This window comes from Lutra lutra, chromosome 10, assembly GCF_902655055.1.
Source record: "Lutra lutra chromosome 10, mLutLut1.2, whole genome shotgun sequence".
Classification (NCBI taxonomy): Eukaryota; Metazoa; Chordata; class Mammalia; order Carnivora; family Mustelidae; genus Lutra; species Lutra lutra.
In genome coordinates this window covers 86,680,163-86,697,833 of record NC_062287.1, presented here as the reverse complement: position 1 = coordinate 86,697,833, position 17,671 = coordinate 86,680,163, and the positions used below count along the sequence as shown (strand labels likewise).

Genomic DNA, 17,671 nt, shown 5'->3' with positions numbered 1-17,671 from the left:
TGAAAATAATTTATAGTCAATAAAACTTAAAAGTGCTTAATAATAACTCAAGTAGGATGAGAATTCAGGAACTTAAGGATGAAATGAAGAAGGGTTTGAACTCAGTGCTTCCCTGTATCTCACTCGCCTAATTAGATATATTACTGGAAATATAATGAACAGTACAAATTTCCCAAGACACTGAGCAAACTAACTACTCAACTGCCTTCTACATTTTATGAACTGGTTGTCACAGAGCACCTCAGTTACTGAGGCTTCTGAGAATAAACACAAATTTTCATGCCTCCTTTAAGTGGAAAAGTTTCCCACCATAACGGAGATGCATATATAGGAGACAAAAGAACTGTAGAAGCTAACTGATTAAAAATGTTTAAAGGACATTTGTTTTAATATCAGGATACAGTGATTGCAAAAACCCTTCCACATTCTTCAGGATATTAGGATCTAGAAACAAAACTGCTCTAACCAAGGTCATCAATGACATTCTACTTAAAGCTTAAAAAAAGGAGTCTCATTATCCACATGAGATGATTGATATTGTACATTTAAAAAGTACCTTATATAATGTGGAGCCTTACTGTATCAAGAAGCTACAGTGACACATGTGACAGTCATTTCCTTGCAACTCTGCTAAAATAATCATTTGACCAAACAAAGGCCTTCTGCAGGTAGGACAAGTATTCACATATTATGCAGGATGCTTAGTACCAAGACTCAGACCTTAACGGGACTATTTTTTTAAAAAGTTCTCTGCCTCATAATGAGGCACTCCTTTGAAAAATAGTCTGAATTGTCACACAAAAGCTTAACATGTAAACTGTGATGATAGAATGCCAAAAAAAAAAAAAAAATTCTATTTCCAAAAGAACAAACGATTCTTTTAAAAACATACATAGAAATAACAAAACTGCTAACACCTTTTACACATTCACAACATCTACACTAATGCATAGAAGTTTGAAACCTAGAAAGCATTTCTCCCCATCCAATCTCTAAACTGATTCATAGAGATCACTAGTATAAAGAACTTATTTACTTCAATTTTAAATGTCATGAAATTGTTTTCTACACAGATAGCAAGTTTAGTTTTATATATAGGATTGTAAGCATACACATCTAGGGATTACCCAGTAAACCATGAATATTTTATCTATTGCCCATAAAATACAGCTAACATATGGTTGTGGTACATCCCAGGCAGATGTCATTTAAAGCACACAACGGGAGGTGCTAGCAAAAGAAATACTCGTTTGCAAAAGTAAACAGAACCCTTCCAATATGATGTACCACAACCACACATGAGAAAAGTCAAGAACTTATTTTATTTTAAAATAAACATTGAAGATATGCCCCCTTCCCCACCACCCTACAAAAAACTTTTTGAATGTGGAATGTTCAACAGCCTATCCATTTTAGTAGGTTACAAAACCAGCAAAAACTCCAGTTGTCTAATAATGAATGTTTGAGAATAGTTTTGTGTCTTGTTTTTTGTTTTTCTTTAGTAGCTGAGCACCTACTGGAAAAATTCCTTAGCTAAAGGCTAATAAAACAAAATTCCATTTCTGCACAGAAAATACCATTCACTTAGTATTAGTAGCCTTTGCTGAATAGATGGGATTAATTCTCCACGAAGTCAAGGTGGGATATGACAAGCAGCATTAAGTTCATAGGCACACAGAACTAGTGCTCAAACTGCTAGCACAAATTCCAACAGTACATAAATTACTAAACTGTCATCTCCATCAAACTTGTGACTCTCCCTATGCATCTAAGTGAAGGAATCACCACTCTGAATATAAATGCCTCCATGAGAAAAAGGTAATTCAATCAGGGTTAGACAAAAGATAAATGCAACTGCAGAAATAGCTGCTGGAGATAACCATAAAATTTGAAACACTAACAGTGCATGGGGTGAACCACAGAAGCTGCTAGCTGTTGAACACCAGTGTTTCAAGATACAACTTTTATAAACATGTTTTATTTGTTTTGCTTATACCATCAGAACTGAAACTACTGTCTGTCATTTCCCTAAAATAGGGAAATCAATCTAAAACACATACTGGTGCTTTGCAAAAGATAGCAATTTAAAAGGGTGGTAGCAGCAGGCATTTGATATTTTTCTTTTGAAAACCTTCAGGCTGCAGGAAAAACATGTGACCAAGAGTGTTATGATTATCCATTAGGTATTTTCATCAGTACCTGTACCAATTTAGGTGACAATACAGCAAGATTCCAGGATTAGTGACAGACAATGTACATTATAAGGAATGATATATAGTACCAATCCTTACAAAAGTCATTGTCGAAGAAACTGTTAAGTGTTCAAAAAGTTATCTAAATACTTCACATTAAGTACAGAAGCGGCCATCCAGATTACATCCCATATTTGTTGGATATTTTTCGAAAAGTGCCAATCAAAGCCTAATTTTGCATTTTGGCTTTGTCTTATACAGTATCAGCTGTTAAAAAGCAATTTACATGTGTTTTTAACCACAGTCGTTTGGCCAGAGGATGAATAGTGCTGTGTCAAAGCTGGTAGCCAGCCTTTTATATTAAGGGCCCATGCATAATTTGGTATGCATCTAACGTTCAGTGCTCCAATTTAACTGGAAAAGCTGTGAAATGCAGTTGTTCCACCAAACCACACTCCACTCCTTCTCGAAGGGAAGTATTTTAGTTTTGTCAGTTACCACTGAATAACTCTAGGGCTGATTTATAGATTTTGTCCAATGTCAAAAGTCAATCTTGCTTTTTCCAAGCCACTTCAAATAACTATGGAGATATCACCCTGTAAAGTGTATTATGTTTTACTCCTAAGCAAGGGTGAGGAATCTGAGTATCATGTGCAAGGTTCAAGATGACGCTTAGGACAGAACATGCAGAATAAAAATAGTTTCCTTCCATATCCAGGTAATATAAAGCTGACAATTGTAGTCCTGTCTTTATGGGATGAAAACAGTCCCTTTACAATAAGTTTCCTGAAAGGGAGAACAAATAGATAATAACTCTTCTGGTAACATATTATGGTACACTGGCCAGTGTGTTTTTGGCGTTTAAACATAATCCTGTGAATCAGATTAATTCACTTGCTGAGTGTTCATTTGCGGCATCCCTCTGTTGGGTCTTGGGGGCCCTCCACGACCTAGAAGACAAAAATGGCATTTGGTTTTTCTTTCAAATATTATTTGCTTTGCCTTCAAGCAGATTTTCATCTGAAGTCAAGAAGCATGTGGGCAGCTTGTCACCACATTAATAGGTTTAAGAAGTCAATTCTTCAGTGTTCACCTGTCCTGGAAGTTGTCATGCGCAAATTTGCTCACGTTCTCTAGCTAAAAGAAGAGTAGAGCTAATGGAGTATTCCACCAGTACTCATTCATTCATTCATTCAACAAGTATTTATTGAGTGCCTACTATGTGCCAGGCACTGTCATCAGGCGTTGGAAATAGATACAGCAGTAAAGACAGACAAGGTACCTGCTCTCATGGAGCTTACATTCTAGTGTACACTCTAGCTTACATTTCAGTAGTAAGTAACATCATACTATCAAAATTAATAAAAGCACCAGAATGAAAAACAGACCTTGTTACCTAAACTGTTAAAAAGAAACTACATAACATTCAAAATTGTATAATGACTTGTAACAGATAAAGTAACTTTTTACATGCTATTAAAACAGATTTTTAGCTACCGGTCAACTGAACTTTCATAGAATATGCTACAAGATGAGAAAGAACATAACCCACATTCACATGCAAATATCCTTTGATACTTCAAGTCAGTAATTCCCAAGTGATCCATTAATTTAAAAATAAAATGCACCTTTTTGCTGGCCAGCTTCTACTAGCATTGAAATCAAAGTACTTTGTAATTCCTCCTTAATATACATTTTATACATGTTATGGCCAATAGCTAGAGGAAAACTATTCAATTTAACTTCCCTTAAATCAGAGAACCATTTAGAACTTCAGATCATACAAAATGCTACCTATCTAATTGTTACACAGGTTGACTTCCTGTCCAAATAGGAAGCAGTTTTCCTCTGGTAATAGCCAAAATCAGAAACTCATTAAGCCTGCAATTTTTAAAGATAGTTCAATAAATTAGTTAGGATTTTGGATGTTTTATTTAGAAGTCAGAAATAATCTGACACTTGTATCGCTATTAGTGATCCAAAGGCATTGAAGTTTCAACTAGGTTCTATCACTTCTAAATGGTTCTCTAAATGTAACTATGGCTTATTTGGCCATTAAAGGATTTCTGACCCTAAAATATAATATGCATGTTCAAAAATGAAAGAGGAATAATAAATTTATATAAATGTTCAATCTCATTCCAAAAATGTCTTACAAAAATGTTTCAGTAAGTACTTCCTAAAAACATTTAGCAGGTTTTAGGACCTGAAAAATAATTTGCAGTTGGAAAAACACTTTTTCTGAGGAGGAGAAATGTTTTAGTTTTCAAGACAATTTATATAGTAACAGGGAAAGTCATTCAAAAAATTAAATTTGGGTTCAAGATTAGTTTTAGAAACAGAGCATTTCATTTAATCCCTAGCAACAAGTCTGGTAATGATAAATGTATTCCTAACATGTAACCTACATGCAGACTATGGAACAGCTCTTCCAAGGCCAGAACAGAAGCTCCACTTAGGAGCTAGGATCACCACCACAAAATATTACCTCGTGGGGCTCCCCGTGGTCCACTCTGCCCAGAGCCTCGCTTGAAATTCTGCTGATATCCATCCTAAAAGACAAGCTAGTTAGTACTGAAGGAAATGTAATTTTTTAATGCTTACTCATCATCTATCTATTCTTATTGACACAGGACACAAAATTCTTCCTTTTTTTTTGCACATTTCAATATAATATAGCTAGAGAAGTTATTCTGTAATTGTACTTGTTATTCTCAATATTCAATGAGATGTCTCTGCTCTTAAAAATCATTTTTTTCTCCTACACAAACTTATTTTTATTCATATATAATTAACATATAGTATTATATTAGTTTCAGGTGTACAAAAGGGTAATTCAAAAATTTTATACATTTCTTAGTGCTCAAGGTAAGTCTGCTCTTAATCTCCTTTATCCATTTCACCCATTCCCCCCCCACCCCCACCCCTCTGGCAACTACCAAGTTTATTCTCCACTTAAAAGTGGTTTTTTTTGTCCACCTCTGTTTAGTTTCTTAAATTCCACATATGAGTGAGATCGTGTGGTGTATTTCTTTGACTTATTTCTCTTAGCATCACACTCTCTAAGTCCATCCACTTCCTGCAAATGGCAGTATTTCCTTTTCTCTCTTTTTTTTCTGTGGCTGATAATATTTCATTATATATACCACAACTTCTTTATCCATTCATCTAATGATGGATAATTGGGGTTGCTTCCACCCATACCTTGGCTATTAACAAATAATGCTGCAATAAACACAGGAATGCATGTATCTTTTTGAATTAGTGTTTTCATTTTCTTTGGGTAGATACCCAGTAGTGGAATTACTAGGTCATATGGCAATTCTATTTTTAATTTTTTGAGGAAACTCTACACTGTTTTTCACAGTAGCTGCACTAATTTGCAATCCCACAAACAGTGAACAAAAATCATTGTTTTCAAGACTCTATTAAATGAGCACCTATGTTGAGTGCTTAAGAAAAAGTTATCATTTTCCATAATGAAGTATCTTGTATAAAATTACAAAATTAGCCCCAAATTACTTAATTACTAAAGTACAAACAGCCGCATCAGTCCACTTCATTGGTGTATTTAGGTCAGGTTTGTATTTTAAAGCAAGTTCTACCTACCCGCTGATAGCCAGAGTAGTCCCGGGGAGCACTGAACTGAGACTGTGTGTAACCACTATTTGGAGTGTTAGAGAATGAAGGGCGGTAACCATCATATCCTCCTAAAATTTAGGACAAGAAAATAATTTTCTTATCTATACAAGGAATTTTTATTTCCTACTACTGACCAAAAAAAGAACTGAAAAATTGTAAGCCATGCTAATTATTTAAACTAATTTCTAGTTTCCTATCCTGATCCCATCTGTTCCTGAATTTCTGAGTATTAACTTACTTGGAAGACGACACTTTTACCCATTCATACGCACACACCCCCACACAAAAAAATCCCCATAAAGTCTGATAATTAATGGAAACAAGTATCACCTAGAGGACACAGAAGTCAGGGATTTGACACCTAAAAAAATTCATTCCTAATTTTGTCGGTCTAAATGCCTAAAACAGGACCGCCTCAGCAGGCTCAGTTGGTTTAAGCACCTGCCTTCGGCTGAGGTCATGATTTGGGGTCCTGGAATGGAGCCCCACATCAGGTTCGTGCTCAGCAGGGAATCTGTTTTCCCTCACCTGCTGCCCCTCCCCTGGCTTGTGCTCTCTCTCGCTCTCTCAAATAAAATCTTTTATAAAAAATAAATGATTGCTGGGCGCCTGGGTGGCTCAGTCATTAAGCATCTGCCTTCAGCTCCAGTCATGATCCCAGGCACCTGGGACCAAGCCCCACCTTGGGCTCCCCACTCAGCGGGAAGCCTGCTTCTCCCTCTCTCGCTCCCCCTGCTGTTCCCTCTCGCTGTACCTCTGTCAAATAAATAAAATCTTTAATAAGTAAATTAATTAAATAAATAAATGCCTGTAACATACTAAAAACGTTTAAGTTGTACATAAGAGACTAACGCAGATACATATCTTTCCCAAAAACCATACAACATATTTCTATGTATTTTATAAATTAAAAAAAAAAAGAACATAAATTTGCTGCTGCTTTTTTTTGTACCTCTGAATCCATTGGCAGGGCCCCTATATCCATTCATCAAGCCTCTAGCACCACGGGAACCACCACGAGACACACCACGACTGTTGTAATACGGCTGACTGCTACGTGGAAATCCAGAGTTCTGCTGGGGAGGCTGCTGGTGGTTACCAGTCACTTGATGGGGTTGGTCCTGGGAACCATGGTAGGTGCCAACCACTATAATAAAAAGAAAAGATTTATACACACACACACACCCTGCATTACAACCTGTTCTCTGAGTTTCTGGTTTAAGAGGTGCCTTGTACTTCCTCTTCAAATGGTCTTTAAATTTTCATATTAATAATAGTGATCACTATACATTAGTTAAGTCATTAAATCCCTATTTTCCTCCTACCCATATATTAATTAGCTAAAGAGAATATAATTCTCCAACAATAATTCCAAACCTTTAGAAGCACACAAATGTGTAAGAGCACAAAATTCTATCCTTCCAAATGAAACAAAACCTGTATTATTAAATATCTTCTAAGAGACACCTGTCTATTAACATAAGAGACCCACAATAACTCAAAAGATCTTACATACTGGAACAGTACAATTATCATTTTGTATCATTTAATTATTTCTTTTCACTAAAAAGTTCCTTTGTGGTAAAAGTTTTCATATCCTTTTAAACTGCCCTTGCTACTTAGTGAAACATACAAAACCATGCTCTCCCATACCTAGGCAACCATATGGTGGAAAATCCAGTCAATTATAAAGATAAATCAGCAGAGGCCTTCAGCTTATACCCCCCTTAATGCCTGATTCCACTTCAAGTCCTTTTAAGTACAACCAATTTAAAAGACAGTTAAATACTACTCACACTGGCACTCAACCTGATGAGGTGAAGAGAAGATTCTAAAAGGTTTACGCTAACCTTGCACACCCCTTCCTCCTTCCACAATGGGGAGAAGTCTAGAATCTAGAAATCTTCAAAAATTAAATCCTGAGGTACCTTTCTGATACTACCCCAATGTTTATAATTCACAGAGGAGACAAAACAGGATGCAAACACTGCCTTTGGAAGGTGAGGAAGGTAGAGACTAAAGGAAGGCTTACACCCCAAGAACAAAAACAATCAGCAGCCTCTTGCCAGCCCAAATCTCCCATGTTTAGGCAAACAGAAAAGGTGGTGTGACTCCTGAAAAACTTCACCTGATATATTTTATATCCTGAAGAAACCCCAAACACATTTATCAGTTCTCAGAATGATATCTGGAATGAGTAAGCCCAAGTATGCCTAGGAGGAGAAGGAGTGGTGGCTCCTTTTTGAACTATGTAATTAATGGACCAATTATACTATTCACAGTGTGATCTTTCTATAGATTGCCTTTCACTACATTCCCCAAATTTAAAATTACAGGCAACTATCATGATTACAGGTAACATTTTCTATCTGAAGAGATTCATTCACATGCATGTAGAGAGTGGTCAAAAGTGAATTTTCAACTCAACTTTTTATCAGTAAGAATTTTATTAGTCTTGGTCAAATCTCACTGCAAGAAAACTCTTAGTGGTACAATTAAAGTGTAGTCTTTATTTAAAAATACTAGAAATCAGGGCACCTGGGTGGTTCAGTTGGTTAAGCATCTGTGCCTTAGGCTCAGGTCATGATCCCAGGGTTCTGGAATCAAGACCTGCATCAGGTGCCTGCTCAGTGGGGAGTCTGCTTCTCCCTTTGTGCCTCCCCCCAGGCTCATATCTTCATTCTCTCTCTCTCGCAAAAATAAATAAAAATAAAATCTTTAAAAAAAAATTAAAATACCAGAATTCTTTTTTTAAAGAACAGAATTTCTATTCAAGTGTTTGTATACCATAAACTCCAAGTCCATAAATAATAGCCAGATTCTTGCCTTATCCCTTTTTCATGTTGTTCCTGACTAAACAGTACAATTTGCTGTGGAGCAGGTGTATTTGGGGCCTTTAGACATTGTGCTGACATGCTTATGAGCACATGGCAATAATTAAAAGAGCATGAGGGCATGAAACCCAGTTTTATCCCTCAGCAGCTGAACACAAATAGCGTAATGGATAAATATCAGATTATAGCTGATTCAAACTCCTTACTAATTACTGGTGCTTAATATTATAGGAAGTATGTAAGAATTTAGTACTGAAAAATCCATAATATTGATCCAGGTCTATCAAGAATTTGGACAATTAAAATATCTCATAGCTATTTAAATCAGTCTGATAAAATTAAGCTATTAACTCCTATGATTTTAGAAAGGTCTGCTAGTTTGCTATGGGATTCCAATTAAACAACCTGGGATCTAAATAACCAAAGACCTAAAGCAGTTATTTCATGCCTTACAAAAGTTAAGAAATCCCCAGCTACATTACTGGTGGTAATGGGTGTGGTAACCAGCCAACTTATGAATGACCTTACTTGCCAACAAAAGACTTTGTTTTAACCTAGTCTACCAAAGATAGCTACCATGGGATTTTTGCTTGCTTTATTCTAACTAGCATACTGACAACCAAGCCAACTCCTTACTGCTTCTTAACCGTATAACTAACTGACTTACTACCTACCAGGTATCACGCTATTTGGCTTTAATTAATTAGCAATCAAAGTAACAAGCTTAATTCCACTAAAATCATAGAACAAAAAAGGGATATTATGAGCACTTACTGATCAAAAGAAAATTGGTGTAAGGCCTCCAAAAAAAGTGCAGGCACATAAAATAAATATGGACTCAATTGAATTCAGGTTCTATAATGAAAAATCTGTAAGGTCTACTACTAAAACAAAAATTCTCGGACCCTGACACTCTAAAAATCTAAACTCTCCTACCACCATCAGTTAACTGTGTTGGAGGGCAAGAAGCCAAGGAAGTGACACTGGTTTTCCTACCTGTTTGAAGCTGTTCTTGCTGAAGGTCTGTTTGTTCTACTTGATGAGGCTGACTAGAAAAGCTCTGGTTGTAACTGGCCTGGTACTGATTTTGCTGTTTCAAAGTTTCTGGTTCATTAACAGGAGGAACCGGGGCATTCATATTGAACACCTGTAAGTAAATAAAGTAAATGATTACATTATCCCTTTACGCTCATAATTTCCCTATTTTTAATAAGGCAGACCTCAATGCTGGTTTTACCTCAACTGTAAACGCATTATAGTCCCACACACACACACACACTCTCTACATATACAGTATATATATTTTTAATATACAGACATACACACCACACAGCACTTAAAGGAGAGCATAAGAGGGGATCAAAATCTAAAAAGACACAAAAATCAGCAGCTTGGAAATGCAATTATAAATGAGAAAGCTTTTTAAAGATGCAAACCACTGATACAATGTCACTAACAGAAATTAATTCTATGAACTTTGAGTTGAATACTTAAATCATTTTTATTTTGACATTTTCAGCAAGTTACTACTTTAATATTTAATTCTGAACTTTCTCATGAGCACCAATTTAGCTGTGTCCCATTAATTATGGTATTTTCATCATCATTTTCTAGAAACCCTGCGGTTTAGAGATGAAAAACTGAAAAACCACAATGAACTATAATATGTGAAATTTACTATGAGAAATGTCCATAAAATAAAAGATTAAGCAAATATGGAAAAAAGTAGACAACTGTTAAATCTAGGTAATGATTTATATATAAATATTGTAGTAGTCTACTTTTCTGCACAGTTACTTTTGTTAATCAAACCAAAAGGGATTAAACTATAAAAAACAAAGATGTGAGCACATAATTCCTAAGACTCAAATATTATCTCTGGGATCAGGAAAAAATTAGAGTTTATGTTCAATTAAATATACTCTACAGTTTGGAGAGATGCAAACTCAAATACAAAGCTAAATGAAGACTTTTTTGTTGAGACTCTGGCATGATCATACTACACACTAGGCATTTAATATTAGTTCAATTAATTACTCACCGTTTGCATGGATTGGAATGGAGCTGCATTTACATTGATTCCACTGCTATGTAATGGTTTGCTTGTCCCAGCCTGGAACACCTGAGGCTGAGAAGCAGCGGGAAGGGAAGATGATGCTGTAGTCTGGTCTGTATTTAAGGAGATTGTTGCCTAAACACAAAATGAATAGATGCACTTTAGTGATAAACTATATTTAGCCAAGTCTACTATCCCAAGACTTAGTATGTTAAGAAATTCAACTATTTCATAAAAGCAAAATACTGTATTGCTTGCATTAGGTCCAAAAAGAGTAACAATATTAATAGTAATTTACCTCTGCCCAATTCATGAATAAGTGCCTCATCAAGTTTATGTTACCTAGTAACAGAAACTTGCCTGAATCTGGTCAATTGGTTCCTTTTGTGGTCGCTGCTCTGTAGCGTGAGAAGGCTGGTACAAGGGTTGAGATGCTGTGTACCCCTCACTTGTGGATGAAACCAAAGGAACCTACACAGAAACAAAGCAATCAAAGCTGTTTTCTGTTATAAGCTCTAACACAGACAGGGCTAAGAAACAGATATACCTGTTAAAGACACTATAAAACTTAACTGCAAAAAAATACATCTAATATTAAAACTGAAAGTTAAATATACCCAAGTCCAGTTACGAAGTCCCCAAAAAATGCTTCTAAATGGCAATATCGACACTGAATTTTAGAATTTTGACATTTAAATATGTCTTCTCAAATTCTACTCAGTTCAAAATTAAAAAATTATTGTAAACATGAGACTTAACAAAAACAATGTTTTTTAAGTTATTAAAACAAAAGTAAATGTAACATGGAAATAAAGGCTGACAGCTACCCACAACAGACTTGGACAATGATAAAATTCATACCTCACTTTCATGAGCCATTAATGAAAGAGACCCAAGAACTGATTAAAAACAGAACTACAGCAATATTTCTGTCACTCTTACCTGTGTAGCTTCTGGTTGTACCGGAACTTGATTAGGCTGAGCAAGTCTAGATTCAGAATGAACTGTAAAATTGACCCCAAAAAATCCACTGTTAATCCAAAAATCAAATTTCTTCAGAGAAAACTTCTATAGCCAAATCCTAAAAAAAACTTTAGTGATCATGATAATAAACTGGAAAAGTATTGTTAGGATTTTAGCTTTTAAGTGAGCTTTTCTGGTTTCCTTCTAGTCATAATGCTTCCACAGGAAAAAAGAATATGCTTTTAAAACACCTATATTCAATTCAGTGTGTAAACTGTCAACTCCCACCAGTCTTCTACTCCCTTCCCCAACCATGGTTAAAGAATCAAAAATTTGGATCTGTGGTCAGTCATTTAGAAATCACCCATTTTGCTGAGAGAGGCTAATGAACTCAGCATTAACTGAGTAAATAAATGGCTTACAGGTTCTATCAATGCTGTATATGTTGATTCTGCCACAACTTTTCAGCTATTAAAACTATGTGGTGTCTTTCTCTGGTAGAACTTGGAAAACGAACACAAATAACTGATTCTTTTCCATAAGGCCTAACCATAATTTGTTTTCTAACTCTTGGTAGAAATATTAGATATGAGCTTCCTTTACTTTGGAGAAATCCTAACTAACAAACTGTGTCATTAAACATGCTTTCCTCAGCAATTTCTTTTATGACACTGAAGATTTACATGATATTACATATGTTATTTTATTTATTTAAGATTCTATCCATTTATTATTTGACAGAGAGATCACAAGCAGGCAGATCAGCAGCAGAGGGAGAGGGAGAATGAGACTCGCCCCTTGAGCAAAGAGCCTAACACAGGGCTTGATCCCAGGACCCTAGGGATCACGACCTGAGCTGAAGGCAGACTCTTAACCGACTGAGCCACCCAGGCGCCCCTAAGTATGTTATTTTATATAGTCCCACTTTTGTACCCTTAATAATGACATGTTTTGGGAAAAAAAAACAAGACTCAAAATGACTAACGGTCCTGGAGAAAAATGGACCACTTAACCATGTACAAGATGCCAATCCTCTTTAGTGCTATTTCTAATAATGGTATAAGACTAGTAATACAAGTTTGAAACTTCAACTGTCTTTTTTCTTTTTTTTTTAAGATTTTTTTTTTTTTTAATGTATTCACTTGAGAGAGAGTGAGACAGAGCATGAGAAGGGAGGGGGTCAGAGGGAGAAGCAGACTCTCTGCTGAGCAGGGAGCCCGATGCGGGACTCAATCGAGGGACTCCAGGATCATGACCTGAGCCGACGGCTGTCGCTTAACCAACTGAGCCACCCAGGCATCCAGAAACTATAACTGTCTTTAGGCCAATCTTCCCCTTTCCTCTTAAGCATCCCCTTAACCACCTCACTGTTGCCATCTCATTTTTATTTAGGTAATAAAATGTTCAGAAATTCTCCTAAAAAGCTGCAAACACCCTTCAGAGAAAGACACCTCTATTATTTTTATGCTTAATTTTGAAATTTAAAAAGCCAAGCACAATTTAACTTACGTAAATTACAGTAATAAGCAAAACTGGTCTATAATGTTACAAATCAGGAAATGGTTCCCACAGAGCCAAAAGAGAGGGTAAACTAGTGACTGAAAAGGCACACAAATAGGCTTCTGAGGTACAGGTAATGTCCCATTTCTGGGTGCTGGTGTATTCAGTCTGTGAAATTCATCAAACTACATTTGCACGTACTTAAGTTTATATATGACAATAAAAGGTTAAAAAGAAGCAACGTAACTATAGTTATTCATATTACAGGGAAAAACAGTATTTCTTACCAAATTAAAAGACCCAAGATCCAAAAGTCAAGCAAACATTAAAAGGAAATAATTAATTTTCACATACTTTACAAAACCTGAGAGCACTGGCCCTGTATTTTTCACATAAGAATATACCATTACTAACCCGGAGGGCAAACCAGCTGGGGCATGTCCATGTTTTGTGTCGGATTCATAGGCTGTGCAGATACAATGGCAGGATCAAGTGTCTGGTTTTCAAAATCCAGCATTGAATCCTGCAAGTCAGGATATAATGGAATTAAATCAAATAATGTAAACACTTAAACTTTCAGTTAGTGTTTGACTCAACTGCACCTACCTGTATGAAATTATAGGGCCCCTGCATCTGCGCCATAAGGTCCTGGACTCGCTGTCTTCTCACAACGGGATCTGCCTGAGCCACTGGAGTCAAAGAATGGGGCTCTGGCACTGAAGGAGATGCAGCCTGAGGTTGCTGCTGGAGTGAATTTACCACCTAAAGGGGAAAATGAGGGGAGAGATGCAGACTGGGAGCATGAAAGAGCTCCATTCATTACCATCATGACAGGTCCCCAAACTCTATATGGCACTATACTATAAACAAAGTAGCAGGCTTTAATGTAGTTTCTCAAACTGACCATAGTTATAAATTTAACACTGAGTGCTGTCACTTCTACAGTGTTCTCAATTCCACAGGACGACTATGTAGCATTTCAGATTTACTTTATAACCTGCTTTCGAATATTACCCGTGCTTGCTTCCTAAAAGAATGTACTGTGCTTAAAACTGCTATGCCTTCTATAGAAAGAAATTAAACCTGTATTTACCTCAATACTTGACTGAGTCAGCACTCAAGAAAAGTTAGTTGTTGTTATCATCATCAAACTTTGAGTTCCTACTGTTTCATTCTCTCTAGGATGAAGCCCTATCACCTTATATAACTTGCTACAAAAGCCAAAGATCACTGTACCTACCTTTTACCTACCTCTAATAATTTCTTCTGATTATTATTTAGTAATTCCCCACTCTTCTGGGAAATCTCACTGATTTTTATTATATTAAATTTATGTTCTGTCTGGCTTCTAATCCTGGGCAAGTCATACCTGGTGAGCCTGGATAAATCATAAGCTTACTTCTCTTATAAGCAATAGTGAGATAATCACTACCTAAACTGTTACGAAGACCAATGATGGACACAGATGACTGATGTGTCATCTACATCTACAACTCAAAAAATTCCTTAGAATTCCATCTGAATAGCCTTTGGAAAGGCCCTACCTATCAAGTACTTAAGAACAAACCATACTGGCACAGTACTAAGTAAGATAATATACTATTCTCTCCCAATAAAAAGCAAAAAGTTCTACTAAGCACTGTTACTTCCCAAACTTTTCTACTATGCCAACACATACTTTTCATCCCTAACATTCAATTTTTAAAAAATGCTAATAATTCATATTTCTACCCCTATATTCATGCTAATATATGCCTATTACCTCACTCCCCTAAAAAAATATACCAAATCTACTTAGTCAAAGCCCAGGAGGTTTGCATACCTCTTACACAAATCACCATTCTACAGAGAGATCTCTTAGATCTATTTTTCTTCTAACCCTCCTCTAATACTTCTGAACTGCCTTGCATAATTCAGCAAATACATATACTGTCTTGGTAGCGCTTCATGGGACACTATTTTCATCCAAACTAGGTAACTTTCTAGAGTACAGGGCAAGTTGTTTACTCAATCTATCAACAGTGCATTTTGGCACATCTATAAAGAGCTAAAGGTACTAACACATCTTTGAAGAATGATCTTGATGGAATAATATTAAAGAGAAAAGCATTATTATTCACAGTTGAAAGCTATTTTTTCTGTACTTCAGATATATAAAAGAAGCAACCAAAAAGAGGATGGAAAGGATGGCAAGGACCAACTTGGTAAGGCATTCTGATTTTATCTTATAGATTACACAGCACCATCAAGAGTTTCAAGTAAAAGTAACTTAATTAAAACTATTCTAATAAGTGGCCTATAAAAATGAGTAAGATAGCCTGGAGCACTCAGGAAAGAGAAATATGAAAGGGGCACCTGAACTAGACATGAGGACCTAAAGAAAGGTAATGTCAATTGAGAAACAGAATTAAGAAACACTAGAGAAATCTAGAGCATTAGGGAGAAGGAGTCTAAGATGACACTCCAACATATTCCCTTGGAAGGTGGGCCTTTTCTAAAGGCTATCCATGTGGGTGCCCAGATTTTTATAGAGCAACCTGGTATCAACAACATACAAATCATGTACTTTAATAACCCCAAGTTACACACATATAACTTTATATATATGTTCTATAGCTGATCAACTAGAGATTCTACTAAACATCCACATGTATAAATAATCTTTTAAATATAATGATCTTTTAAGTTTAATAAGTTTGTAATGATAATAAATGTACTAAAAACATACAATCTTAATTTGTTCTTAGGAGATAAAAATTACTAATAAAAAAAGACAACAACCTTGCACCCAAGAGAACTCTTACCTCAACTGTTTCGACTGTCCACTCATCTACCTGCTCCTTTTCACCACTGCTGAACTGTGTTTCTGCCATAAATTGTCTATTTACATACTGCAAAGCAAAGTAAATGTTTCAGAGTTCTGCTTGAAAGGCAGAAAAAGAAGGCCAGCATTAAATAAAAATTATACCTCTGTTGATTCAACTTCACTTTGTTCAGTGTATTCTTCTGCTGGCTCAGGTTCTAAGACGTTAAAAGATGATATAAACGAAGAGTAAGAAAAAAAAATTTTATTTAAATATTTTATTTATTTATTTGACAGACAGAAATCACAAATAGGCAGAGAAGCAGGCAGAGAGAGAAGAGGAAGCAGGCTCCCTGCTGAGCAGAGAGCCGGATTCGGGGGCTCAATCCCAGGACCCTGGGATCATGACCTGAGCTGAAGGCAGAGGCTTTAACCCACTGAGCCACCCAGGCACCCTAAGAAAATTTTTTTTAAAATTAACAATTCTTTTAAACTCCAAATAAGTTAGCAGTTTACCATCAAATAACCACAACTTATTAACAAAGTTATAGTTAGCATTAAGTTTCTGTATTTTAATCATTCTTACAATAATGTATTTAGAAAGCGTTTTCTTTACATTTACTCCAGAATGAATGAGGCTCAAGAGTAGTTATCCTGGATTAGGTATAATGCCAGTAAAGAGCTAAGTTAAAACTTCTCTCTCTAGCCTAAGAAGTAATATTATAAAGCAGCATACAGATTGAAATCTTCCTCTCTATTTTAATCACTTGGTGAAAGCAGTTAAAGGTGGAGAAAAGACTTCCCTATGTTGATCTGCAACCATAAATTCCACCAACGTGCAATCTTCCTTTGTAGCTTCAACCTAATAGCTAACATTGTAGAAAGCACTTACTATGTGCCAGATACCTGATACATACTTCTCTCTAAACAGAGAACCTGAGGTACAGAGAAATTCAGTCACTTGCCCAAAGTTACACAGCTAATGAGTGTCAAAGACAAGATTTCAATCCAGGCAATCTGATTCAAGAATCCATGCTTTTTAACCACTACAAAATTTATGCTCTGACAATGCTTCCAATGATACTCAGACTTGTTATCGTAAAAGGACTCCTAATGGTTGCTTACCTACTTATTAGTTTATGCCAAGTGTTAAAGTTAACTGGAAAAAATCTCTTTCCATTGAGATATTTACACTTGAAGATTACGGAGTTATAATCACCCCAACATTTAAAACATACACACGCACATATGTGCCCTCATACTACTCACTTCATATACTAGCATGGTAAACAACGATAAATCTGGGCATGCCAGCCAAAATGTACTTAAAAAAGCCCTACAACATTTCTCCTCATCTGTATTACAAGAGCCCAGCAATACTGCCACAAAAAAATATCGGTTTGTAACAGTGATCCAACTGAACATTTGAACCAGTAAGTAAATGACTGGTATTTGGGCAGAGGGGAAGGGAGACATTCTTAAACAGATTCCTGACCCAGCATGGAGCCAGACCAGGCTCTATCTCACAACCCTGAGATCATGACGTGAGATGCAGTCAAGACTGGGACACTCAATGGCCTGAGCTACCCAGGTGCCCCTAAATGACTGATACTTAATACCTCTGGAATAACTCTTAATACACATTTAATATTTTGTCATGCTTAAAGTTTCATTAAAAACC

At 36.1% G+C, this 17,671-nt stretch overlaps 1 protein-coding gene across 1 annotated transcript in view; it reads right to left on the bottom strand.

Moving 5' to 3' along the window:
• Positions 1-1,303: 1,303 nt before the first annotated feature.
• CAPRIN1 (cell cycle associated protein 1) overlaps positions 1,304-17,671 on the bottom strand; it is a 38,637-nt gene continuing 22,269 nt past the window's right edge. The window contains exons 8-19 of the mRNA XM_047691606.1: positions 16,156-16,208; positions 15,992-16,078; positions 13,794-13,949; positions 13,602-13,710; positions 11,667-11,728; positions 11,085-11,195; positions 10,710-10,859; positions 9,665-9,815; positions 6,787-6,981; positions 5,802-5,902; positions 4,681-4,744; positions 1,304-3,142 (exon numbers count right to left, since the gene is read on the bottom strand). Coding sequence (XP_047547562.1) covers positions 3,078-3,142; positions 4,681-4,744; positions 5,802-5,902; positions 6,787-6,981; positions 9,665-9,815; positions 10,710-10,859; positions 11,085-11,195; positions 11,667-11,728; positions 13,602-13,710; positions 13,794-13,949; positions 15,992-16,078; positions 16,156-16,208 — 1,304 coding nt within the window. The 3' untranslated portion in view covers positions 1,304-3,077. The remainder of the gene's footprint in view (positions 3,143-4,680; positions 4,745-5,801; positions 5,903-6,786; positions 6,982-9,664; positions 9,816-10,709; positions 10,860-11,084; positions 11,196-11,666; positions 11,729-13,601; positions 13,711-13,793; positions 13,950-15,991; positions 16,079-16,155; positions 16,209-17,671) is intronic.